Below are 22,516 nucleotides of genomic sequence, written 5' to 3'. Positions count from 1 at the left end.
TCCTGTCCACGTGGAAAATTATCTTATCCTCCCTGATCTTATCACAGCATGGATAGCACTATGAATCGTTCAACACCTCAGCTCGCCGATGAAGCCCGCGTTCTGGTGATATACACAGGCGGAACCATTGGTATGCTTGTTGGGCAACAAGGTGATCGAATGCCCACTCAAATTGGGCGAACTAAGCTCAGATTCTGTTGGAAGGGCTAACCACGGAACCATCGTTTTTAACGGAGACCTTGAGAAGTCAGACTCGTTTTCACGATCCTTTGGAGAACTCTCTCTTCTCTCACTCCGGCTCAGTCCAAGGATATCGGCAATGGAGTTCCAATAGTGGAAGATCCAGTCCACAAACCGGTGTCTCTACCGGTGCATACTACTCGTCTCAACTTCCGACTTTACTAGTCCGATCTTCTCGACCCATTGGGCACACTAGTTTGAGCCCGGGCCAAGATCTAAACTCATTTCCAAGACTCACATCCATCAAGATAGCGGATAATGTGTATGAAGCTCATCTTCCGAGTCTAGTAACTCCTCGTAGCGCTGTACCAGGCGGTACAGGCGGCAAACGTATACGATATGCAGTGTTAGAGGTTTTTATCAACTTCTCTGCTGCACTGTCGTCATAACCAACATCTTACCACAGTGGGATCCTCTTCTGGATAGTAGTAATGTCGAGATGAATGGTTAGTCGGGATACTGACTCGACTGTTCTTACTTTCCGGTATTCATTTTTCGAACTGGTAGATTGGATTCGCATCGCGACAGAAATCGAACTCAACTACAGCTTCGACGCGTTCGTGATTCTGCATGGGACGGACACCATGGCTTACTCGTCCAGCGCAATGAGCTTTCTGCTAGAAGATCTCGGAAAGACGGTTGTGCGTATGATCTCCAATCGTAACCAATATTAACAATGCTCATCTGTGACAGATTCTGACTGGAGCCCAGATACCGCTTTCACAGCTGCGAAATGATGCTACAGATAATCTAATGGGGGCATTGACTATCGCTGGACATTATATCATTCCAGGTCAAAGTTTTCAAGTTGTCTGCATCCCTGATTGCCATCTATATATTCATATAATTCGTGCTCTTTAGAGGTTTGTCTTTATTTCAACCATATGCTCTATCGAGGGAATAGAGTCTCCAAAATGTCGTCGTACGATTTAAACGCATTTGATAGTCCGAATTTCCCCCCCTTAGTGAAAGGTCAGTCGCTGACTGAGGTATCTTGCTCGCTGAAGCTCAATGACATGCAGTGGGAATTGAGATCATGGTCAACTGGAATAATGTGATTCGGCAGACGACTCTCCGACGTTTCAGAGCCCACAAAGGTAGATGAATTTACATTCCCTGGTCTCAGTATTGATTTCCCATAGAGATGCAATCGCATGTTGGTGAGCTGGATGGTAGAGCCCCGTCATCATCGACTTCTGCTGAATATATCGTGTCTATACTCAGCCACTCTCAGACTGTTTCCCGGTATAACGGCTGAGACTGTCTCCGCGTTCTTCAATCCGTCCACCAAGGGTGTTATTTTGGAGACGTTTGGTGCAGGGAACGCGCCTCAACGGTCAGATTTAGTGAACACGTTGCGAGAAGCGTGTGAGAGAGGCGTTATAGTTGTAGCCATTTCACAATGCTCGAAAGGATCCGTCTCCGACGCGTATGAGACTGGGAGAACGCTTCTACAAGTTGGCGTAGTTCCAGGTGGCGATATGACTCCAGAGGTCTGTGATTTAGTTCTTTCGTCCATCGAATCCACTAAGATTCTTTGAATGAAGTGTGCCCTCGCGAAACTGAGCTATCTCCTTTCTAAACCGGAATTTTCGACATCCGAAGTTCGAAAATTAATGGGTGTTCCACTCCGTGGGGAATTGACGCGGTTAACTCTCGTTCCACCACCAAGCCAACTCAGTGTTGAACGAAACCTGGAAAGTCTGAATGGGGTTTTGTCACATTTCAGTCGACTCAGTTCGAACCAATCGTCCGCTCACAACCCAGGTCCTCAAATCGTCATCTCAAACTTAGACGAGGCGACCCAAGATGCTGCTGCGTCTTGGTCGTGGACAGCAGCGGAAGCCGGTTCTGTTGAGGCGGCTCTATATCCTCTCCTATTACATCTCGCAGTTGCAAGGAATGACATTGAGAGCATCGAATTTTGTTTGTCCAAGAATACCCGTGACGCCGACTCTGATTTTAGTACAGCGGATGTTTCTGGTCTAATTGTAGGGGGAATGGTGAACTGCTTGGACCCAGGATCTGGAAAAACCCCGTTACACACTGCTGCGCTGAATGGCTATGTTGAATCGGTGACATTACTGCTAAATTCTGGGGCATTGGTACATCAACGAGATGCTTTAGGGCATACTGCTTTATATTATGTAGGCGTTCGATGATCACAATAACTCATCGCTAAATTGGCATCATAGGCTGCAAGGCAAGGTCACATAGACGTGGTGAATCTTCTGGTTAGCCTTCAAGTTCTCACAGTGTCGCTAGGGCTTGATTGAAATTTCTACAGAATAAAATGGGCAGTACGCTTAGTGTTGTGGACAACATTTTCGCTGCGCTTGCTGTGGCGAACGCTTCGAAAATCGGAGATCAAAGATTGCTAGATCTATGGATATCGGCTGGTTACACATCTCTTGCTACTTGAATGTCGCACACTGCCATCTATCTAGTTTTCCTCAGAACAAAACTTTTTGGGAGTATCACAATGTCAGTGAAATAGTTGTTTCATTCAAGTATGTCGAAATCCGTGAATGGACCCTTGTATCTATCCATCTGTTGGGGGTTCAATGGCCACCATTTCACCTGAGATGAAAATACAATTGTTCTCTGCAAGCGGGTTGAAAGAGATGTTTTTGGCGTTCGCAGTAAGTTTCGTTAGTGTTGTGCAATGTAAAATTATCACGAGTTCGAGTCACATGGATGGAACATTTCTTCGCTCTGAATTCTCAGTCTGACTCGATCCCCGTCGTCCGATATTCTAATCCCCTAAACATCACTACGGCGAAATGGCTTCGGACCCTCGGTCAACGGCAAATCAACGCATCGTAGAAGATTTGGTCTCTAGATTACGACGACGGTTAGCAATGCTGCTCATTAGCCAATGCAACCGACTGTTCATTCAGCTTTCGCCTTTAGACAACTTGTAGGATCTCGTGCTACAGCGTTAGAGACATTACTAGTCCTGCGCCAGGTCGTTTCAAAAGCCCGATTTTCAAATATCGATCAACTGGTCAATGTCATACGGATTGTAGGACGAAGGCTTGTGGAAGCTCAACCCAAAGGTTCTTATATTTCCTGTATCCGGTAACTCATACTCTTCATCGTTAATCAGAGCACTCTGTTGGAAATACCGTCCGAAAAGTCCTCCATCACATACGTGAAGAATATCATACCGCAAGTGAACGACCAACAGTCCAGAGTTCATTTTCGATAGCGAAGTTTGTCCTTCAAGGTCAACCAAGAAAACAAACACCCATACCACGCTCAGAGACACGGGTTTCTTTGAAGGAAAACGATCCAGATGACCCAGACTCATTTGCCCGTGTACTCAAACCTGTTCTCATGGAAGCCATTCAAGACGTCTTTGACGAACTAGAGACTGTCTATGATAATATCTCTAAGAATGCTAAAGATCACATTCATTCCGAGTGCGTGAATCATCTATCGTTTCTATCTCAATTGACACGTTCATAGTGAGATTATCCTGACCCTTGGCATGTCGAGAACCGTACAGTCCTTCCTAAAGTCTGCTGCACATTACAGAAATTATACAGTCATTGTTGCTGAGACCGCACCATCGTATGTGGTCAATCGGGTCCTATTGTTTTCGCGGCTTGATATCCCTTCAGTTATGGAGGTCGTGAAATGGCAGCATCACTCTCATCCGCTGGAATCTCTACATTCCTAGTCCCCGACTCTTCGATTTACGCGCTCATGTCTCGTGTCAACAAGGTAATATTAGGAGCCCACGCGATACTCGCCAATGGGGGTATGTTTGCGACCTCCGGGTCGCTCCTGGCCGCAACAGCTGCACGTTCATATAGCACTCCTGTTGTGGTTTGTGCGGGCCAGTTCAAATTAACGCCACTCTGGAATCTTTACCATGAATATGGAGCCTTAGATTTTGGCGACCCAAGTGCAGTCTTGGGCTTCGAAGAAGGTGATCTCGTGGACAAGGTTGATGTTGTCAACCCATATTATGATTATGTTCGTCCGGAACTACTCGACGTCTTTATCACAAACTAGTGAGTGTGCTCCATCACTAATCTTCACATTATACTTACCAAACGTATGTTTGAGTGGTGATCATCCTCCCTCTTCAATATACCGACTGCTCAAGGAAACGTATGACGACGAGGATAATGAATTGTAATATTATGTAGGATTATTTTGCGTATATCATTGTTGTATCACATTATTTTCTAATTATCTGTAGGCAAGCTATGTATACTTTGTGGCTCACCGTTTGAGGATGTCGAAGAACGCTTCTTGAGGCAAGTCTACAGTACCAATCCGTTTTAACCTCTTCTTACCCTCTTTTTGATTTTCCAGATGCTTCAGCTTTCGTTCATAGTGTCCTGACGTTCGATATGTCAGATTTTTCCCTTCAAATTTACTGGATCAGACATCACACACACACCTCCATAAAGCCCCGCCGTCACATCTGCACGATTTGCAGATAAGGTCTCACGGGCAATAACCTTTTTGCCTATTGCTGCTTGTATGGGGACTTCGAATAGCTGACGAGGGATAACCTTGTCTATATAATACAGTAAGCGAGGCGCGAGGTTGAAGATGAGATGGGTGACGTACGTAATTTCTTGACCCAAGCTCGCCCTATCGTGTCCTGGGCGGAGCGGTGAACGATGAGGGCCAGCGCATCAACTGGTTTTCCATTGAGTAGAAAGACCATCTGGAAATTTGCCTTGTTAAAACAGCACCTAAATTGGAATAATGTTATGTTGTACCTTTGCTAAATCACTTTTCTGGTAGCCTGCATCTTCATAACTGGTAATGCATAGTTCAAAACGAGGTATGGAGAAAGGATGCCCTTTACGTACTCGAAACTGGCAAATCCAGAGCTCCGACTCTTAAGTTGATCAAAAAAGTCCGTTACAATCTCACTGAGAGGAATGACACAAGTCAGAATGATACGGGATGAAGATGCATCAGAACCAGCGTCGAGGTATCGATGATCTAACTCTTCCGCTCGGCGTGAATAGCATAGTTCCATCATATCCCCAAAATACTCTGGAGGACAGTGTTAGGGCAGTGGCAAGCATTAACAAATCAAAGTAGAGAGGCGGTACCTTCGGGAACGATGATAGACGCTTTGACTATTGGCTCTTGGATTTCGGATACCTTGGTGGTACTGTCACTCATATCCGGAAATTCAGTCGGATTGCTGATAAACTTCTCCGTGCCGTCTCTGTACAAGACTGGAATGCGAATGAGCGGCTTACAATAGATGATAGATGTCATAGAATTCTTACCTTTATATGGAACAGTTGGTGCAGTTATAATGATGTTGGCATCGTATTCATCCTCGAGGCGCTGTCGAAATACGTCCATGTGTAGCGTACCTAGAAAGCCCAATCGAGTGCCCTGTCCTAGCGCGGAGGACGACTCTCGTTGAAAAGTCACACTTCTGTCAGTAAGAGTAAGCTGGAAAGGTCAGAATGAGTATTGGTAACCAAGCAGTTTGATGAAGGTACCCTTTTTATTGATTCTTCAAGTTTTGGAAAATCACTGCTATCCACAGGGAATATACCAGCGTAGACCTGTCTTCCTGATTAGCACATATGATTTACAGTTAGCCAGCAGAACAATTGACCATGGCTTTCGAGGGTTTGAATCCAGGCATAGGTGGTACGGGTTCACCGACACGATGTAAAGTATCACCGATATGAGCTACATAAACAAATCATCAAAAGATGGAACTCATAGGATTCTGTCTTATTGACACATACCTTCAGATGATTCCTTCATATTGCATGCAATATAACCCACTTGACCAGGGCAAAGTATATCTGTCGATACTTCTTCTGGGTACATGATCCCAATTTCCGCAATTTCGTATTTCTTCCTCGTATGGCAAGATGCGATTTTATCACCTAGATAGTCATCAGGACTTGGGGTTTCAATACAAGTTGAGCTTGACGATTGACCTTTGCGCAGTATACCGTTCTGAATATTCACCAGCGATATCACACCTCGATAGCGATCATAGCTGGTGAAAATAATCAACAAAACAACTTGGCTTATGAAACCGGAGTGAACGGACATACAGAGAGTCGAAGAGAAAGGCCTTCGCAGGTGCATCTCTATCACTCTGAGGAGCCGGGATACGGTCAATGACTGCTTGAAGAACAGATTCGACGCCCTTTCCTGTCTTTGCAGATATAGACAAGATGTCGGCCGGATTTATCCCAAAGGTAGATTGCATTTGAGCAGCAATGCGTTCAGGTTGTGCGGCAGGAAGGTCAATCTATGTACCTTCATTAGGAGAAGAAAACCAATAAATCGATAAGGTTCATGCCTTATTCAACACAGGTATGATCGTGAGTCCTCTTTCTTTTGCAATGTGGAAGACAGAGATAGATTGAGCTTGTACGCCTTGGCTTGCATCTACCTAGAACAATACATCAGTGCCCATGATATTTGGAGGTATTTGGCTGTAGAGGAATTTACATACTAGCAGCAATGCGCCTTGGCAAGCGGCAAGGGAGCGGCTCACTTCCCAGGCAAAATCGACGTGTCCCTAGGAGAATGAAGCTTCTAAAAACGTCCACACTCTATAAAGCAGTTAGGGAGACCCACAGGAGTGTCAATCAAGTTCAAAAGATGCGATTTTCCGTTACTTGAATGCACCATACTAATAGAGAATGAATGAGCATAACGTGCTGAATGCTTGTCATAAACTGACCTTGCGGTCTGCGCCTTTACTTCCTCGGAAGGTGTCAACGTCCGTATATTGTGTAGATGGTTGCATACCTGTGATACCGCGTTCTCTTTCGACTTTCAATTTGTCGAGTACTTGCTCATTCTTTCCTGTTTCCTTCTTCTTAATTGTTCCTGTGAGCTTGAAGAGAAAAGTGATTAGAGAAAGCTCATCCAACAACGACGTAGTTGAACCTCGAGCAATCTAACTGAATTTGAGAAATACAACGACTTGAACTACGCAAAATGCGCACCGGTCCGCGAGTGTGGATTTGCCATGGTCAATGTGAGCGATGATGGAGAAGTTGCTGGGAGCTGGTAAGCGTGAGCCTGACAGCATTGATTCTAGTACATGCTCACCGAATTACATCAAGGGGGAATTCTTCCATCCTTAGCGACTTTGGGGCGCCTGAACGCGAGGAGGTACTGAAGGCAGGGAATGTTGCATAATTTGGAGGTCTAGAGGCGCGTAGGCAGACATTACGCCATAAGACCTTCATTGGTCCAGGAAAACTTTCAACACAAAATTCTGAACGACTGTGAGTTCTTTAGTAGCTCATGGCCGTCAGGTATGTAAAAGAAGTTTGAAGTATAATGTCAAGTGTGCGAAAATCGTATCCGCGGAACTTCCTCAGTCTTTCACCACAACAACCATGTCTCTGGCGGAAAGCTCAGAAACACGGAAGGCACGATTGCAGGAGTTAAAGCAGAGGAAGGAAGCGAGGTATGTAAATGCTACTTGTGTGGTGAATGAAGATATATAAACCTCTTGCAGTCAAGGAATTATCAAGAATCGTAACTTTGACCCAGAATCACGAACTTTGAAAAAACATACGGCGTCTGAAGATGTAGAGATGGATACTGTGGAGAAGAACATCGATGGATTGGCGCAGTTAGTTATCGCAGAGGATGAAGAGAAAAGGGCCGAAGAGTTGGTACGCAGAAGCTGCACTACCTCGGACTTGGGTTTGAAACTAATGTATCTCAACAGAATGTATTCAATATCGCACCCAAAAGACCCAACTGGGATCTCAAGCGTGAGACTGACAAGAAATTAGCCAAGCTAGAACGCAAGACCCAAGAAGCCATTCATACTCTTATCCGTAAATAATTCTACCTTTTCTGCGCTCTGAATGGTCATTTTGATGAATTTCCTTCTAGGCCAACGACTGGCTGCTCAAAAGGGAGAGTCCGATGACATTGTGGGAGCAATGAGGGCTCAGGAAAACGCTCAAAACGAAGAGGCTCTATCTGACGAGGAATGAGCACACTCTTTTCTTACAACGCGAACGTTGTATCGTGGGTCAATCCATATGTCTATCATAGCAAGTCCTGATTGGAGATCTACAGCAGCTGAACTCGGACTTGCCCAGGACTTGCCTGAAGACATGCTACAAGGTTGGTCATCACACAGTGAAAAGGTTGCTTCCCGCGTTCCGTCTGTCGGCGTTCTTTGACCCCGCATATCAGGAAGAAGAAGAAGAATAAATTGTCATGGAGAATATCATTTGGACCAGTCATATTACGATGCCGTCTCAAGGACGTGAGGGTCGGCCCTCAGGCCTCAGTAGTTGGTAGTTTCTGTGCTTGACTAGTAGTCACTGTTTCCCCAGACACATTACTGTTAATCATGCACTGTGAGTCGTTGGAAATAATAGGCTCACTGTATCTCATGTCGCAACAAACATTTCTGGCGCGCGCGAGTGAAGAGTGAATCACTGAATGGGTTATGTACCTCTATGTACTTCACCGGATGGTTCCGCCATGCCTATATGCCGCAACTTGACTTTTCACCACAACCACCATGCATCCTTCTATCCGTCTCTTCACTGAGCGAGTACATACTCCTCTCATCCGTTTCCTAGGAAAACGCAGCTGGCCTTCAAGTGAGTATACAGATTACTAGCTCACTTAGCTGAATTATTAATACTTGACGCCTAGGTTCAGAAACTCCTCACGCACATCCATTTGCTCCTCCCGAATTCCGGAATAAAAACTACACACAATTTTCTAAAGCACCTGATCCAGCCTCTTCTACGCCGTTCCGCACGTCATCAGAGTCGAAGAGTGCAAATGTGTTCCAAGAGTTTTGGGAGGCGCCGGAAAGGCTTTGGAAACCTAGAGTGCACCACCTAGAAGAAGCCGAAATTGACGCGATATTGGTGCGTCGACGAGTTTCAATTTTTTTATACTGGATCTGATATCATCCTGCTTGGATATAGAGTGGTGGTGCATCTGTGCAGTCATAGTTTTGTCGGTGACCCGGTTTCAGAGCAAGCGTTTGAGCCTTGACTTGTTTATTTCTTAATTTTCAAGGACGTTGCGTCCAAAAACAAACTTAAAGAGTCAAGATTGTAGAAGCATCAATGACATTATTACACTAATCCTTCTCAGCATACGCCAACAGGTGTTTCTCAATTTCCGATTCGTCCATCGTTCGCCACGATCCCTGTGTTTTGACATCTTCTTCTGGACTTGTCGACACAATACCGATCTCAATTTCGGAGGGCTTGTAGTCAACACCATGCACAGTTGACATTGCTTCAATAGCCATCTTTGATGATAAATCAGTTAGGCGAAAGGCTGCAGTAATCGACAACATACCTCGATGACCTCAGCTCGGCTAAGTTTCTGACCAGCAGCGACAGGATCGTCAGCACCCCGCCCATTGTCGAGTTTCTTCCATTTCTTCTCTAAATGATTCATGGCTTCTTGTTGTTTTTGACCAGCGGCTGTCGCGTGATATCCTACAAAGTAGCCTGCAGGATCAAGTTTGAAGCATTGAGGGCCGTACTCCGCATCGATACCAATAAGAATCATAGCTCAACATGGTTGAGATCGACGCAATCGAACGAAGGAGGTGAATAGCATACCGATTCCGAACGGTCTCATTCCAGCACGTTGAGTGTATACCTGATTGATATTTGCGATACGTCTTGCGAGCTGGTCGGGCGACATTTCGTATCCATACTTATGCCGGTGGTCTGCAGCTTCACTTCTGGCTCGAGCTATTTGTTGGCGAGCATCGGCTGAGGAGACCGCGTCAGCACTTTGGAAGTAACTATGAGAATTGACACACACCGATAAGACCTGTCATTACGCAGCCAATTGTTGGAGTGATACTGAATAAATGTGTAACGGTCGAGGCATCCAAGAGTTTGTCCTGAAACGAGAGTTTTAGAACGCTCAACAAAGCAGATCTATGTATGTACTGGAACTTTGCGTTGCGTGATCACAACCGAAGTATCCTTGCCACGGACTGCCACTGATGTGTGTCCAGAGCCAGATATCGCCTTGAATGCGTATTCTAGCGATGAGAAGATTTGAGTTCTCAAGGATGGGGTTTTATTGCCTTAACCTACCAACTTGATAAAGCCGCCCTTCTGGGGAAAATACGGTGAGGTATCTGAGTGTTATATCAGCATACATGACACAGACATAACTCTGAGTGAATAAATACCGGTCGTAGGATGTTCTGGACATGGTGGTAAATACGATAGAAAGGGCTGATCTTGGACGCGTAAGTCCTTGTAAGTCTCGTGTCACGCGTCTGGCTCACTGTGTCACAGTAATAATAATTTTCTGCTCTTTGACTTTCCCTTCCGAAGTTCCGCGATCTTTCCTCGTCTATATGTTATAGTAGCAGGTCTCGGTCCTAACGGGTTAGAATGAAGGAATCTGTCTCTCACCAGGCTCCAAAAGTCATGTTCGCGCAATCGATCTTCATCCTTTCCCTTCGCACTTCTAACTGTCGTATCCTTTCAGTAAGAAGCTACAGTTTAGTCTGCTGAATGCCCAGGACACTGTGAAGTATGCCGAGTTCGAAGTTACCCATCGCGATCTATACACACACAACGAACGACTTCCAGTGAAGGACGGTGTACTCGATCGTCGTCTGGTTGGTCTATGTAGTCATCAATGCCTTCATATTACTGATTCTACAATTCTGTTTTCCTTCTCTAGGGAACCACAGAGAAAAATGCTTTTTGTGAGACGTGTGGTCAAGCCACTATCGATTGCGTCGGTCATTATGCGTATATCAAGCTGGTCGTTCCCGTCTTTCACATTGGTTACTTCAAACATACGATCGGAATTCTTCAGTGTATCTGTAAGGTACGTCTACCGTGTCATCTGCTTGAGTTAAGCTCACTAACACTTAGACATGTGCCCGCGTTCTTCTTGAAGAACCCGATCGCCGTAACTTCATCAAACGTTTTCGAAGGCCAAACCTAGAAAATATGCAACGACAGGCTTTGACCAAGGCAGTCAACACGATGTCCAGAAAGACAGTGTACTGTCCATACTGTTCGGCTACCAACGGCGCAGTGAAAAAGGCAGGAGCCTTGAAAATCATCCACGACAAGTTTCGCGCGAAAAAAACCGCCGAAGAGATGGAAAAATGGAAAAAGTCATTTGCGCCAGCTCTCGAGGAGCAGAAGGATCTCGCGCTGTATCTGAATAAGGCTGTACATGAAGACCTCAACCCATTGAAAGTTCTGGATCTTTTCAAGCGGATATCAGACGAGGTGAATAACTCGCTCATTGTAATGATTAATCATGTCGTTGAAACCCACCTTAGGACTGCGAGCTGCTCGGCATGCAACCTAAATTCGGTCGCCCAGAAGAATTCATCTGGCAATATATCTCTGTTCCCCCAGTTTGCATCCGACCGTCCGTTGCACAAGACGGCGGATCAAACGAGGACGACCTTACCGTCAAACTGACTGAAATCGTTTTCACAAACGCGGTCATCAAACAAGGACTAGCAAGGGGTGTTCCTACCCCACAATTCATGGAACAGTGGGACCTGCTTCAGCTTTCTGTCGCAATGTATATCAACTCTGAGCTCCCTGGAGTACCATCTCAAATGGGATTGAAACCTATTCGAGGTTTCGTGCAACGACTTAAAGGGAAGCAAGGTCGTTTTCGTGGCAATTTATCCGGAAAGCGTGTGGATTTTTCCGGACGTACCGTTATTTCCCCTGATCCCAACTTACGAATTGACGAGGTCGCTGTGCCGCAGCGCGTTGCACAGATACTGACCTATCCCGAGCGCGTCACGTCACATAATATTGAAGCACTGCAGCAAGCAGTTCGGAACGGGCCAGAAATTCATCCTGGAGCCAACTTCGTGTCTCGTGGTCAGAATAAGAAGTTTTTGAAGTTTGGGAATCGGAAAGCCATTGCAGATGGGCTTGCTATTGGTGATATAGTGGAAAGGCATATCATTGATGGTGATGTTGCCCTGTTCAATCGACAGCCAAGTTTACACAAGGTACGTATGTTTCGTCGTACGTTCGACTCCCTTACCAATTATTCTTGTAGCTTTCAATTATGTGTCATAGAGTAAGTGATTTCGTGCATTCAGCAATATCACAAAATTGACTTTTGGGGTATAGGTGAAAGTACGGCCTTGGAGAACGTTCCGTCTGAACGAGTGCGTCTGTGGTCCATACAATGCTGACTTTGACGGTGACGAGATGAACTTACGTGCGGTCTGCCCCTTCCCCTATGGTATCTCTACTCAAAAATAAAATTAAATAGATATACCTCAAACCGAGGAGGCTCGAACCGAAGCATTGGAGCTAATGAATATCAAACACAACCTTGTAACACCTCGTAACGGCGAGCCTGTCATCGCAGCCATCCAAGATTTCATTACGGCCTCCTACCTGCTTTCCCGCAAAGATCAATTCTTTGACCGTCGACAGGTTACCCAGATATGTTGCTATATGGCTGATGCAAACCTCCAGATTGACATCCCACCCCCAACCATCTTGAAGCCGGTTCGCCTATGGACAGGCAAGCAGATCTTTAGCGTCTTGATGCGACCCAACCGAAAATCCAAAATCATGGTAAACGTAGAATCGAAATGTCATCGATGGGAAGAGGCTAAGCCCGAAAATTATCCCGATAGGATGAAATTGGCGAAAGATATGTCGCCTAATGATGGTTGGCTCGTCATCGTCAACAGCGAGGTAATGTGCGGGGTCATGGACAAGGCTATCGTTGGAAGTGGGAAGAAGAAGTCAATTTTTGGAGTCATCATGCGGGATTACGGTCCTCACGAAGCAGCAGCAGCTATGAATCGTCTCGCAAAACTGTGCGCACGCTGGCTAGGTATCTTATCTCGTGCAATCAACCAACAACCAATCTTAACTCTTCTTTTTTGTAGCCAATTACGGATTCTCTCTTGGTATCAACGATGTCATTCCTGGGCCTGAACTTTCGACAAAGAAGGATGGCTTGGTCGAGGAAGCTTATGCACATTGCCAGCGTCTTATTACCAAGGCAAAGAACGGAGAGCTCGAGAACAAACCTGGCTGTGATCAAGAGCAGACCTTGGAAGCGGAGATATCTTCTGTGCTTTCAAAGGTCCGTGAAGCAGTGGGACAGATATGCATGAAAGAGTTGAGCCGTCAGAATGCCCCGCTTATTATGGCTACATGTGGTTCCAAGGGTGTGTCGCTCTATATGCTTTTCTGTATCAGTACTTATCTGAATTTCCGTAGGCTCCGTCATCAACGTCTCTCAGATGGTGGCTTGTGTTGGGCAACAAATTATTGCAGGCCATCGTGTCCCTAATGGATTCCAAGATCGCTCACTTCCCCATTTCCCAAAACACTCCAAGGAACCACCATCCAAGGGCTTTGTTCGTAACAGTTTCTATTCAGGTCTGGTGGCTACTGAATTTCTATTTCACGCCATTTCCGGGCGTGAAGGTCTTGTCGATACTGCGGTCAAGACGGCAGAGACGGGTTACATGCAGCGTCGTCTGATGAAAGCCTTGGAGGACTTGACTACGCAGTACGATCTGTCTGTACGTAATTCGACTGGTGGTGTGGTGCAATTTCGGTATGGAGACGATGGTTTGGATCCTGCGTGTCTTGAAGGGGACGCGCAACCACTGGACCTTGATCGAGCTTGGCAATACGCCACGGTGAGTGTATAACCTTTCGTTATCGTTACAATGCTGAACGTGTCCTCCAGGCCACAAGTCGGGTCGGTGCACCGCTGCTACCGTTCCAGATTATCGACCTCGTTGACACGGAGCTAGGAACGAAGCGATTTACCACCGAGTGTACCCCGACTTACGTGGACTCCCTCAGAAATTTCCTTGTTGATAATGTGGTCACAAAGCTCGCCCGTGCTCGAAGTGACCAAGGAATGTACGACGCCACGGAGCGCTCAAGCGAATGGGACGAGGATACTGATCTCTCATTTGGTGCTTCTGGTGCATTAAGTTCCCCAATCAAACATTACTATTGGCTCATCTCTCTCTCTCTCTCTATTTTTCCAGAGGCCGCCAAAGCTGCCGTAAACAACAAGGTCAAAGTGACAACAAGGCAAGTGAAGACGTTCTTAGATCTTTGTTGGGTCAAGTACGTGAAAGCTCGCATCGAGCCAGGTAAGCATATTCTCCATTTTCTAAGTGAGATGACTGTAGTCAAGGGTGATTATTGTAGGTTCCACTGTAGGAGCTGTTGGAGCTCAATCCATTGGCGAGCCAGGAACTCAAATGACATTGAAGACTTTCCATTTTGCTGGTGTCGCCTCTATGAACGTAACTCTCGGTGTCCCGCGTATCAAAGAAATTATCAATGCCGCTAAGGCGATCAGCACACCTATTATTAGCTGCAAACTAGTTACTGCTGATAGCGAAGCTTCCGCGCGAATCGTCAAAGGTCGACTGGAGAAGACGCTGCTGGGTGACGTGAGGGTTGATCTCATTTGAACAAATGTCAAATTCACTAAACGTTGATAATGGCGGATTTAGATATCTAGTGTTCTAGAAGAAGCATGGGCTCCTGAGTATACCTACATCGGTGTTTTGGTTGACACGGACGCCATCCAAAAACTTCAACTCGAACTGACGCTCGACGATATCAAATGGGCAATCGTTGCAGCGAAGAAACTCAAGATCAAGCAAGAGGTATGTTCATGATCTACTGCAATTCAGTTCGTAACTCCAACGATGAAACTTGATTGTTTACAGTCAATCACTATCATTCCAAGAAAGAACAGACTCCGTATATACGTTGACGGTGTAGACAAGTTCTATCGACTGCGTGAACTAAAGCGAACTCTCGCTGACGTTGTGGTCAAGGTAAGTCGAGTTTCTCGCAAATCACCATCGCATTTCTCTTATTTTCTTTTCAGGGTGTGCCCACTATCCATCGAGCGGTTATCAACATTAAGGAAAAGGATGATCAGAGAGGCAAGAAAGGAGACAAGGAGCTTCTAGTTGAAGGCTATGGTTTGCAAAAATGCATGATCACTGAAGGTTTGGAACTTGTTGCCTTTTCTGGAGATCGAAACTGAATTTTATTTCGTAGGTGTCATCGGAGAACACACTTCATCAAACCATGTCATCGAAGTCGCCCAAGTCTTGGGCATTGAGGCTGCCCGCAGGACCATCATCAACGAGATTCAGTACACCATGAAATCGCACGACATGAACATTGATCCTCGTCATGTCATGTTGCTCGGAGATGTGATGTCCTATAAGGTTATTAAAGTTTCTGTTCTTCATTGCTCACATGCATTCAACTCTGTCTTTAGGGTGAGGTGTTGGGCATCACCCGTTTCGGTGTCGCCAAAATGAAAGACAGCGTGTTGATGCTGGCTTCATTCGAAAAAACCACGGACCATCTTTTTGATGCGGCTGCGTTTGGGAAGAACGACAGCATTTCGGGAGTGTCTGAAAGCATCATCATGGGTAATGCCGCTGCTGGCTGTGGTACTTCGATGTAAGAGATTTGTTCTTCCTTCCAAACTTAGCTTCAAGTTGATTCTTCCTATTCATTGTAGGCCACACCTGGTTTCTGTCGCACCTTCACTTAGCAAACCTAGAAAATTGCTCTTCGAAGACGCATTATAACTCGCAATGTGATGAAGTTATTCTCGTTGGCAGATCTGAAAGTAGTCGAGTATTCTTGTGTAATATTTTTGCATTTCATTGTACTTTTTAGCATCATGGCATTTCCGAAATAGACTTTAGGGAACAAAACTGTATCCGTCTAGAAATACAATCTGTAATTAGGGTGCACGATCCGAATTTAGTGGGTACAACGAGGAAAGGCGATCCAGTGTCCACAAACAAACATTCAGATATCAGGTAAACTTGCTCAGTAGTCCTTTGAGGTATTTTTCCTTGCTTCCGTTGTCTTTACCAATCTGTTTACTTTGCTTCTCCAGCGTAGCGATAGTACGTTCCATGCGGATCGGAAGGGTCTTGAGTGAATTTGTGGCGGGGTTAACTAGCAACACGCGTTAGCATATTGTGAATGGTAAAACCGACTAATACCCACGAATATCATCCAAGGCTGCTTCAAAATCCACCCAAAGACGGTCACGTCGAGTACAGGCTTCTTCCAATTGCTTGAGCAGATCTTGAACTCGCGCCTGAATATCCACAAGGTCAAATAACTGAAGAAATATGTACGCATATATCCACTGTCGAAGTACTACCTGAGAAGTACGATATGCTTTCTTGAGCTCGTTGTGACTACTGATAGTGACTGCTTCTAATTTCTTGCAAGCTTCGTCGAATTCGAGTACTCCTAGAGCGAAAGAATCGTCGACTTGGTCGTTTAGGACTTGATGGCCGTGTTTCACCAGATTAACAGCGGGAACTAGAGTGTCTGCGACGTCATCTAGGAGTTCTTTTGAGTGTACGGAGAAAGCGGCTTGAATAGAGTCTGCCAGAGAGCTGAGCTTGACATCTTCGTGTTCTTGTTCATAGCTGACGAAGCATGTAAATCAGAATTTTCGAAGAAGAGACCAGTATGGATACCCGTCATGAAGGAGATCCGAAACTAGCGTTTTCTCGTTCTCCCAAGTGAATGTCGGCCGTTCTTCTTCGTCGAACACTTCGTCCACGTCTTCTTGTTGTTCAAAGGGGTATACTGGATTTAAACGAGAGCGGCGGCGATCGCGATCAGGAGAGCCAAAGATTTCCGGTATAATTGGAAGAACGTGTTTGGATCGGGATTCGGGAGGATTTCTACGGGCTGGAACGCGTCCTCTGTAGAGCAGCGGAGACCGTTTGAAGGCTGTAATTTTGAGAAGAATGATTAAGGAAGCATGTCATTTCAAGATGAACCATTACTAGTAGCAGAAAACAATGGAGATTTGGTCTTCTGGAGAGACTTTGGATGGTTATAAGGAGCCATGAAGCTTGAAGCTTGAAGTACCAGAAGAAAAGGCGTGTGGTCGGTGGACGACGGTAGACCGGCCGGAGCGCTCCGAAAAAAACCATTATAGTATTGATAAGCGAGCTTGCCTCACTCCTTTCTTTCCATCAAAAAGGTTTGGCCCTTTCGTCTATCCCTCCGCTGTTGAGTTTTTTCCCGTCCTCTTCCGTCACTGTGCTTGTCCGTAGTCGACTGGCCACTTTTTTTGTCATCCCTTTCATCTTCTTACACAATGAACGCGCGGCCGCACAAGGTTCGTCCTTCTCTCTCTTAGTCTCTCTTCAAAAGCTGATTTGGGTTCGAAATCACCAGCAATCCATGTCTGAGCTCAAGCTCCGTAGACTGGCAGAGCACAATCAAAGGCTGAAAGAGGATCTGGCAAGGCCCAGAGTTAGAGTAAGCGAGGCTAGTTCAAGGTATGTCTTTGCTTTCAATACATATCCGTTCGCCTCAGCAACCAATAATCAAATTCATTAGCTTAATCCGATACTGCAAAACAACCAAGGACCATCTTGTATGTTATCTTTGTGACGTCCTTTCTGGCGCTCAACCTCTTCGCTTCTCAGGTGCCGTCTGTGTGGGGACCAGTTGGCAAGGGCGAAGATCCATACGCGCCTCCAGCACAGGGTTGCAATTGCATCATAATGTGATATGCTCCCTTTCTTTTCGTTGTACTCTCGCTGCTTCTTCGCATATCCGCCTTTTCCCCGGATTTCTGTATGAATACGAACAGGCCAGGCCTCTGCGTCCGGTTTTGGCGCATATCTGGACTAGAAATCGTTCGCAAGTATCTTGTTCGAACTCACACACTCGTTTGAAACCCACCCATCATACCAACTCGAGTTCTCATTACCAGAACACACCTCATCATCCCCTTTTCCGTCGGTATAATACCTCGCAATATAGTTTCCTGCCCTTGATACTCTTTGTACAGCTGATTGCGTACATCTGATCACGGCAGTCCTTTCAAACCACCGTCCATTCTTTGCATTTGCAATTGTCTGCTTTTTTTACATTATACACTTATTGTTGATATCGTTTCCATTCTTCGTTGTCTATTCTTTATGGATTCCCTTCGCAATCTCAATGCTATGGCGTTTTTTTTTTAAATCTCGATTCAGCTTGAGTAGAACCTGAGAGATAGACCGTGAGTCTACGACTATCTTTACTGTGTTTGGAATTGCTGGTGTCCGTGCTCTGCGTTTAAATCATTCTTTTGGGATGGTGAACGTTGAGAAGGAGTGTCGAACGACGACCGAAGCATTGTCTTTTATATAGAAGAAAAATGTTCCATTTAGATAGCAGAAAAAAAACGGATTGAAATGACACTTGAAGTACAACAAATTCAATGGATGGGCTACATAGTAGATAAAACGGGTAGAAAGAGAACAAAGCGCGGCGATAAGATGAAGAGAGGTTATTCAAGATGAATGATGATGATGGAAGTAGAGGTACAAGTGCAATAGACAAATGATCCAGAATTATTTTGGTAGAACAGCCGACCTCCAAAACCTGAACGAAGAATTACTGAACAGAGCAGCACTTGCCGCCAGATGTTTGGCCATAAGGGTCTTCGCTTTTGCCAACTGGACCCCAAACAGAAGGGACCTATAACCGTGGATTACAGACAGTCAGTATTGAGGAAATTGCGAACAGACAGAGGGAGCCTTGCCAGATGGTCTTTGGTTGTTTTACAGTATCTTATGAGACTGTCAAAATCCAATGTTGAGTATACTTCGGTAATTGCCATTGCCAATCTTCAAGTACTCACCTGGCACTTGCTTCACTAACCCTCACCCTTGGCCTCGCAAGGTCGTCTTTTAGTCTAGCATTATGCTCCAGAAGCCTCCGCAGCTTCAACTCTGACATGGCCTGTCGACCCCCAGTCCGAGAACTCATTTTTGCTTCAAAGTTCTTCTTCTTCTTCTACGTCACTCCCTCGCGTATAGGCCGACAGCTAGCAGATGATTGACTTTGTTATCTCTGAGGATTGATTACTGGAGTGGATGCTTCAAGTCCCTTCGTTGTTCCTGTTCCGTAGAAAGCAGATACCGCGGTAAGGACCAATTTAATTCGGGAGAGGAGAAAATGGTGCGTACACGTGTAGCTACCGAGAAATTTTTTGGATAGAGGGTGAGTTGAGGGCAGATGAAGGAAACTGCGTTGAGGATGTGAGTGATGATTGAAGAGAGACGGGTCCTGAAGGCGCTGCACACGGCGCTGGCACTTATTTAATTACTAAGGCTGACAATCGGCGAATAATTAGTCCCCTCATGGACCAATTCAATCAGAGCTAACGCATCAGATTCGGAAGACTATTGACAATAGTGTGTGCGAAGTTGTTGATATTCTGAGTTCTCCATGGGCATTGGTTTTCTTTTGCTCAGTTCACGAAATGTGGTAACATTCTGGCAAGCAAATACATGATCGATTTCCCTACAACTTGTTAAGGCACTGGATTGTCTACCGATATCGTGTACTGCGAGCTATACTTGACTCCCAGAATGGAGTGGTAAAAATAGCCGCTTACTGGTAAGCCCTGGTAAGCCTCATGAGAAGGACATGCACCGCAGTCAATCCGAGGGACAGGATGATAAATCAGTAAATGGCAGACGTGCTCATCATTTAACTGCTCATGCCATTGGACTATAACAAGTCTCACCATATCCACAACAGAATACACAAAGAATGCAAGTACCTTCCATCCCATCAAACCTTTCCCAAAAATTCGTACACATGGCTTTCGGGAAGCGCACCTACAAATTGCAGAACATTTTGTCCTTCTCGGAACGCAATCACTGTCGGAAGTGCAGTGATCTACCAGCAGTAAGAAAATTATACAGTTAGTTCAAAATCATCAAAAACAGACGATTGATCCATGTGTAGTGTATCGGACAGCCAGAAATTCTATACATACCTTGAACTTTCGACCCAGTTCCTGACCATCCTCGGATTCTGTGTCGATGGTCATGACATCCACCGGAAGACCAGTACCCGATCTCGCATCCGGATTGCTAGAAATGCTCTTGAGGATAGGTGACAACCTACATCAACGTGATGATCAAAACGGGGACCCCTCGAAAGATACGTCGACTGACATATGACAAGGTTGACACCAGCTGCAGAGATGTTCATTTCCAGGACCAGACTTCCAAAAACAAAAACGCTCACTCGGCGTAAAAGTCAACTAGTACCAGACGTCCTTCCGACTGCGGTCCGCTAGTGACTTTTTTGAAGGTCTGAGACAAACAAACAAACCCCCCAAAGGTTAGGCTCGACTTCCGTCCTTCAGCACTCTGTTGACACATACACCGAAATCCGCGTCTGCATAATGTTCCAAACGAGGCGCGCTCCTAGAAAACGTTCGAATTGATCGAGGAAAGACAGAAGACGCTTTGGATGATCTCAAAGCCTGAGAAACTAGTGATGATGCCATTGGAATAGATGGTCCTTTTATATGTACGTGCAGGAGTGGGGAGGAATGGAAAACCTCGACGTCGCCGACGCCAGTGTTATAAACAGAAATGAATAAATTGAGCCTGAGTCAGTAGGTCACGGAGTCATGTGATCGCCGCCGCGGCGTCGTCAATCGAGACTTCGAGACTCGAGGACGCGTTTTCTCGTTGGACCAAGTACGAGTTCAACACGGCTGGCCGAAATATCTACCACTATGATACAAGAATCACAAAACGATGTACATACAACACACACTTACCATATGCTTAAGGGGTGTCCACCAAAATCTGAAAGCAGATAACCACTGTTGGTGGTGTATTGGGCAGCACCGACAAAGATACCACATGCACCATGGACTGACCCTGCAGTTTTGAGTTGCTTTCACGCGCCGTTTTCACATAATCTAAGTCCTTCGAGGGGCGCGAACATGACTATGGTCCAACCTGGGTCCAACCCAACAGGACTCCCACAAGCGACGACCAATGCCAATTCCCAACCCTTTACTCGCCAGTACACGGCGCTGCAAGACTTGACAACCCTGAATTTCCAAGCAGCGTTGCAACTCCCGTCCGTCAGACTGGTAGAAACGCGTTCACTACACCTAGAAGGTTAGGGAGAAGTCCGAACGCCTCCCTAGACAGTTCTGCTCAAAGTCCGTTGATCGTTCGAGCTCAGAAAAAATGTGCCGTCCAATAATCCATACGGACAGTCATCCAGTGAGAACCTTATTGGTGGAACAGTATTTGGAAGAGTCGAGGGTATGATGATTGTACAGGTAGGTATATATGTCGTGGCAAATAGTATTCAGAAAATAACCTAAAACTTGCGCGCACTAAACATTCAGATCAGAACGGCCAATTATCTGAGAATATAGCCACATACCTAAATATGCTCATTCCTGATCATACATGTAGTACCAATGCGGAAAAATGTCGATTTCGATTGCCTTTTGGTACTGCTCAATAATTTCTCGAGTAAGCTGTTTGGGTCCAGGACGCCTCAGGCTGCCCAACGGTCCCAAATGATGTGAAAAGTTATCGAATAATGACACAACTCGTCCAAGGTGGCCTTGACGGGTAGAGTAAACAGTGGCCATTCTTGGTGTTGCCCAAGATAATTCCTTGGCTTTTCTCATAAAATATGTAGAGGCGACATCGTCATACGTAGCTTCCGCGCAGTGGGCTCCAGGCAGTTGGTCATCTGGATAGAGTTTTTCGTAATGCAGCTTTCCAACAGACTGCATGTGATCATCAGGAATTAAGAAACCGAAACACATTCTAGGTCCCATAGCGAAATCTAAAGTGAGAGACAATTAGCGAGCTGAGCATTACATTGCAACAAGATTCATACTAATAGTAGCAGCAAGAGGTCGAAGTTAATAATCACGCTCTTTTCACGTGGCCCTCATAGCGTTGAAACTTAACCTCATCGCGACTCGCAGTCGCCAAACAAAACGTTGGTATAATTCGGCATATGCAACGAATCGAGAAGATCATAAATACTCCGTGAATGCCATTTAGCCCTCTGTGAGTGAAGGGAGCACCTTCACGTTGAAATTCTCACAACTAGAAATGCGCGCTCACTGCTAAGTTATTTGAAGGGGCACAAGGTGATCAATGGATCCTTGATAATCTATATTTCCTCGGTCTGCGACGAGAAAAACATATTTGGGCTTGTGTCAGGCATGGACTGTCGTTTTTCGCAGGTTCTCCCAAGAATTTGAGCTCTACACTCCTAAATCAGACCAGAAGATCAATCGCCTCGTCACCCGTCACTTTCAACCAGGCCAACTTCATGAAAGATGATGGTGGAGACAATGCTAGAGAGTATCGTGGGTCGACACTTGAGACGCGTTCTCTCATTGGACTATGTCACTACACCTAAAAGTCAGCGCCTAAACGTACCAG

At 45.6% G+C, this 22,516-nt stretch overlaps 11 protein-coding genes across 11 annotated transcripts; 6 read left to right on the top strand and 5 right to left on the bottom strand.

Moving 5' to 3' along the window:
• The first annotated feature begins 31 nt into the window (after positions 1–31).
• On the top strand, positions 32–2,875 carry C8R40DRAFT_1112872 (L-asparaginase). Its single transcript, XM_046228429.1, has 12 exons — positions 32–151; positions 205–593; positions 647–686; positions 748–881; positions 934–1,033; positions 1,102–1,212; positions 1,263–1,337; positions 1,383–1,400; positions 1,465–1,733; positions 1,788–2,387; positions 2,436–2,474; positions 2,528–2,875. Exons 1-12 carry the CDS (start codon positions 49–51, stop codon positions 2,660–2,662), a joined length of 2,013 nt encoding a protein of 670 aa, XP_046084719.1. The 5' UTR covers positions 32–48; the 3' UTR covers positions 2,663–2,875.
• A 148-nt stretch (positions 2,876–3,023) lies between these two features.
• Positions 3,024–4,390, top strand: C8R40DRAFT_1273150 (nagb/rpia/CoA transferase-like protein; the record flags this gene model as incomplete). Its single annotated transcript, XM_046234082.1, has 6 exons — positions 3,024–3,094; positions 3,154–3,299; positions 3,350–3,665; positions 3,712–3,816; positions 3,867–4,262; positions 4,318–4,390. The coding sequence occupies 6 exons, from the start codon at positions 3,024–3,026 to the stop codon at positions 4,388–4,390; spliced, it is 1,107 nt and encodes a 368-aa protein (XP_046084718.1).
• Positions 4,391–4,476: 86 nt separating this feature from the next.
• C8R40DRAFT_1161562 (translation factor GUF1, mitochondrial) lies at positions 4,477–7,346 on the bottom strand (the record flags this gene model as incomplete). The annotated part of the gene is made up of 18 exons (XM_046230140.1): positions 4,477–4,595; positions 4,658–4,777; positions 4,831–4,930; positions 4,986–5,025; positions 5,079–5,268; positions 5,328–5,456; positions 5,511–5,682; positions 5,733–5,798; positions 5,852–5,928; positions 5,988–6,131; positions 6,186–6,247; positions 6,306–6,505; positions 6,557–6,649; positions 6,713–6,778; positions 6,838–6,938; positions 7,012–7,099; positions 7,199–7,265; positions 7,318–7,346. The coding sequence occupies 18 exons, from the start codon at positions 7,344–7,346 to the stop codon at positions 4,477–4,479; spliced, it is 1,863 nt and encodes a 620-aa protein (XP_046084717.1).
• A 264-nt stretch (positions 7,347–7,610) lies between these two features.
• Positions 7,611–8,222, top strand: C8R40DRAFT_1070833 (mRNA splicing factor; the record flags this gene model as incomplete). The annotated part of the gene is made up of 4 exons (XM_046226277.1): positions 7,611–7,681; positions 7,733–7,892; positions 7,949–8,060; positions 8,119–8,222. The coding sequence occupies 4 exons, from the start codon at positions 7,611–7,613 to the stop codon at positions 8,220–8,222; spliced, it is 447 nt and encodes a 148-aa protein (XP_046084716.1).
• Positions 8,223–8,707: 485 nt separating this feature from the next.
• Positions 8,708–9,336, top strand: C8R40DRAFT_1253672 (uncharacterized protein). Its single transcript, XM_046233737.1, has 3 exons — positions 8,708–8,843; positions 8,899–9,119; positions 9,180–9,336. The coding sequence occupies exons 1-3, from the start codon at positions 8,762–8,764 to the stop codon at positions 9,204–9,206; spliced, it is 330 nt and encodes a 109-aa protein (XP_046084715.1). The 5' UTR covers positions 8,708–8,761; the 3' UTR covers positions 9,207–9,336.
• C8R40DRAFT_1253669 (nucleophile aminohydrolase) lies at positions 9,337–10,498 on the bottom strand (the record flags this gene model as incomplete). Its single annotated transcript, XM_046233736.1, has 7 exons — positions 10,418–10,498; positions 10,320–10,363; positions 10,170–10,264; positions 10,039–10,120; positions 9,831–9,986; positions 9,562–9,779; positions 9,337–9,511 (listed from the first exon to the last, which is right to left on the bottom strand). Exons 1-7 carry the CDS (start codon positions 10,438–10,440, stop codon positions 9,338–9,340), a joined length of 792 nt encoding a protein of 263 aa, XP_046084714.1. The 5' UTR covers positions 10,441–10,498.
• A 127-nt stretch (positions 10,499–10,625) lies between these two features.
• C8R40DRAFT_1049334 (uncharacterized protein) lies at positions 10,626–15,838 on the top strand (the record flags this gene model as incomplete). The annotated part of the gene is made up of 19 exons (XM_046224556.1): positions 10,626–10,663; positions 10,723–10,855; positions 10,921–11,070; positions 11,118–11,483; positions 11,537–12,232; positions 12,283–12,303; positions 12,357–12,447; positions 12,502–13,077; positions 13,133–13,417; positions 13,470–13,897; positions 13,948–14,191; positions 14,258–14,365; positions 14,424–14,671; positions 14,735–14,890; positions 14,954–15,064; positions 15,118–15,241; positions 15,294–15,466; positions 15,520–15,707; positions 15,769–15,838. 19 exons carry the CDS (start codon positions 10,626–10,628, stop codon positions 15,836–15,838), a joined length of 4,206 nt encoding a protein of 1,401 aa, XP_046084713.1.
• Positions 15,839–16,038: 200 nt separating this feature from the next.
• Positions 16,039–17,230, bottom strand: C8R40DRAFT_1253664 (uncharacterized protein). The gene is made up of 5 exons (XM_046233735.1): positions 17,069–17,230; positions 16,754–17,012; positions 16,429–16,702; positions 16,269–16,362; positions 16,039–16,217 (listed from the first exon to the last, which is right to left on the bottom strand). The coding sequence occupies exons 1-5, from the start codon at positions 17,130–17,132 to the stop codon at positions 16,072–16,074; spliced, it is 837 nt and encodes a 278-aa protein (XP_046084712.1). The 5' UTR covers positions 17,133–17,230; the 3' UTR covers positions 16,039–16,071.
• A 155-nt stretch (positions 17,231–17,385) lies between these two features.
• On the top strand, positions 17,386–17,803 carry C8R40DRAFT_1161558 (G-protein gamma-like domain-containing protein; the record flags this gene model as incomplete). Its single annotated transcript, XM_046230139.1, has 4 exons — positions 17,386–17,406; positions 17,466–17,569; positions 17,631–17,667; positions 17,720–17,803. 4 exons carry the CDS (start codon positions 17,386–17,388, stop codon positions 17,801–17,803), a joined length of 246 nt encoding a protein of 81 aa, XP_046084711.1.
• Positions 17,804–18,391: 588 nt separating this feature from the next.
• Positions 18,392–19,389, bottom strand: C8R40DRAFT_374275 (guanine nucleotide binding protein gamma subunit). Its single transcript, XM_046234867.1, has 5 exons — positions 19,370–19,389; positions 19,253–19,311; positions 18,925–19,183; positions 18,826–18,862; positions 18,392–18,761 (listed from the first exon to the last, which is right to left on the bottom strand). The coding sequence occupies exons 3-5, from the start codon at positions 19,050–19,052 to the stop codon at positions 18,678–18,680; spliced, it is 249 nt and encodes an 82-aa protein (XP_046084710.1). The 5' UTR covers positions 19,053–19,183; positions 19,253–19,311; positions 19,370–19,389; the 3' UTR covers positions 18,392–18,677.
• Positions 19,390–19,862: 473 nt separating this feature from the next.
• On the bottom strand, positions 19,863–20,196 carry C8R40DRAFT_1049504 (uncharacterized protein; the record flags this gene model as incomplete). The annotated part of the gene is made up of 2 exons (XM_046224567.1): positions 19,863–19,970; positions 20,050–20,196. Coding segments are annotated over 2 exons (255 nt in total), but the record flags the coding sequence as incomplete, so codon positions are not given.
• Between the last annotated feature and the right edge of the window lie 2,320 nt (positions 20,197–22,516).

This window comes from Lentinula edodes (genome assembly GCF_021015755.1).
Source record: "Lentinula edodes strain Le(Bin) 0899 ss11 chromosome Unknown C8R40scaffold_25, whole genome shotgun sequence".
Taxonomy (NCBI): domain Eukaryota; kingdom Fungi; phylum Basidiomycota; class Agaricomycetes; order Agaricales; family Omphalotaceae; genus Lentinula; species Lentinula edodes.
Note: the sequence above shows the minus strand (reverse complement) of the source record. Positions and strands in the feature narration are given on the sequence as shown.

Bases quoted from the DNA above. Each gene is read 5' to 3' on its own strand.
- C8R40DRAFT_1112872 (XM_046228429.1), top strand. From the start codon at position 49: ATGGATAGCACTATGAATCGTTCAACACCTCAGCTCGCCGATGAAGCC. The intron at 594-646 runs GTTTTTATCAAC...ATCTTACCACAG, and splicing joins TACGATATGCAGTGTTAGAG to TGGGATCCTCTTCTGGATAG. The intron at 1,734-1,787 runs GTCTGTGATTTA...CTTTGAATGAAG, and splicing joins GTGGCGATATGACTCCAGAG to TGTGCCCTCGCGAAACTGAG.
- C8R40DRAFT_374275 (XM_046234867.1), bottom strand. From the start codon at position 19,052: ATGAGTTCTCGGACTGGGGGTCGACAGGCCATGTCAGAGTTGAAGCTG. The intron at 18,863-18,924 runs GTGAGTACTTGA...GGATTTTGACAG, and splicing joins GTTAGTGAAGCAAGTGCCAG to TCTCATAAGATACTGTAAAA. The intron at 18,762-18,825 runs GCAAGGCTCCCT...CCACGGTTATAG, and splicing joins AAACAACCAAAGACCATCTG to GTCCCTTCTGTTTGGGGTCC.
- C8R40DRAFT_1253664 (XM_046233735.1), bottom strand. From the start codon at position 17,132: ATGGCTCCTTATAACCATCCAAAGTCTCTCCAGAAGACCAAATCTCCA. The intron at 17,013-17,068 runs GTAATGGTTCAT...TCAAAATTACAG, and splicing joins TCCATTGTTTTCTGCTACTA to CCTTCAAACGGTCTCCGCTG. The intron at 16,363-16,428 runs GTAGTACTTCGA...GTGGATATTCAG, and splicing joins AAGCATATCGTACTTCTCAG to GCGCGAGTTCAAGATCTGCT.
- C8R40DRAFT_1253672 (XM_046233737.1), top strand. From the start codon at position 8,762: ATGCATCCTTCTATCCGTCTCTTCACTGAGCGAGTACATACTCCTCTC. The intron at 8,844-8,898 runs GTGAGTATACAG...CTTGACGCCTAG, and splicing joins AAAACGCAGCTGGCCTTCAA to GTTCAGAAACTCCTCACGCA. The intron at 9,120-9,179 runs GTGCGTCGACGA...GCTTGGATATAG, and splicing joins CCGAAATTGACGCGATATTG to AGTGGTGGTGCATCTGTGCA.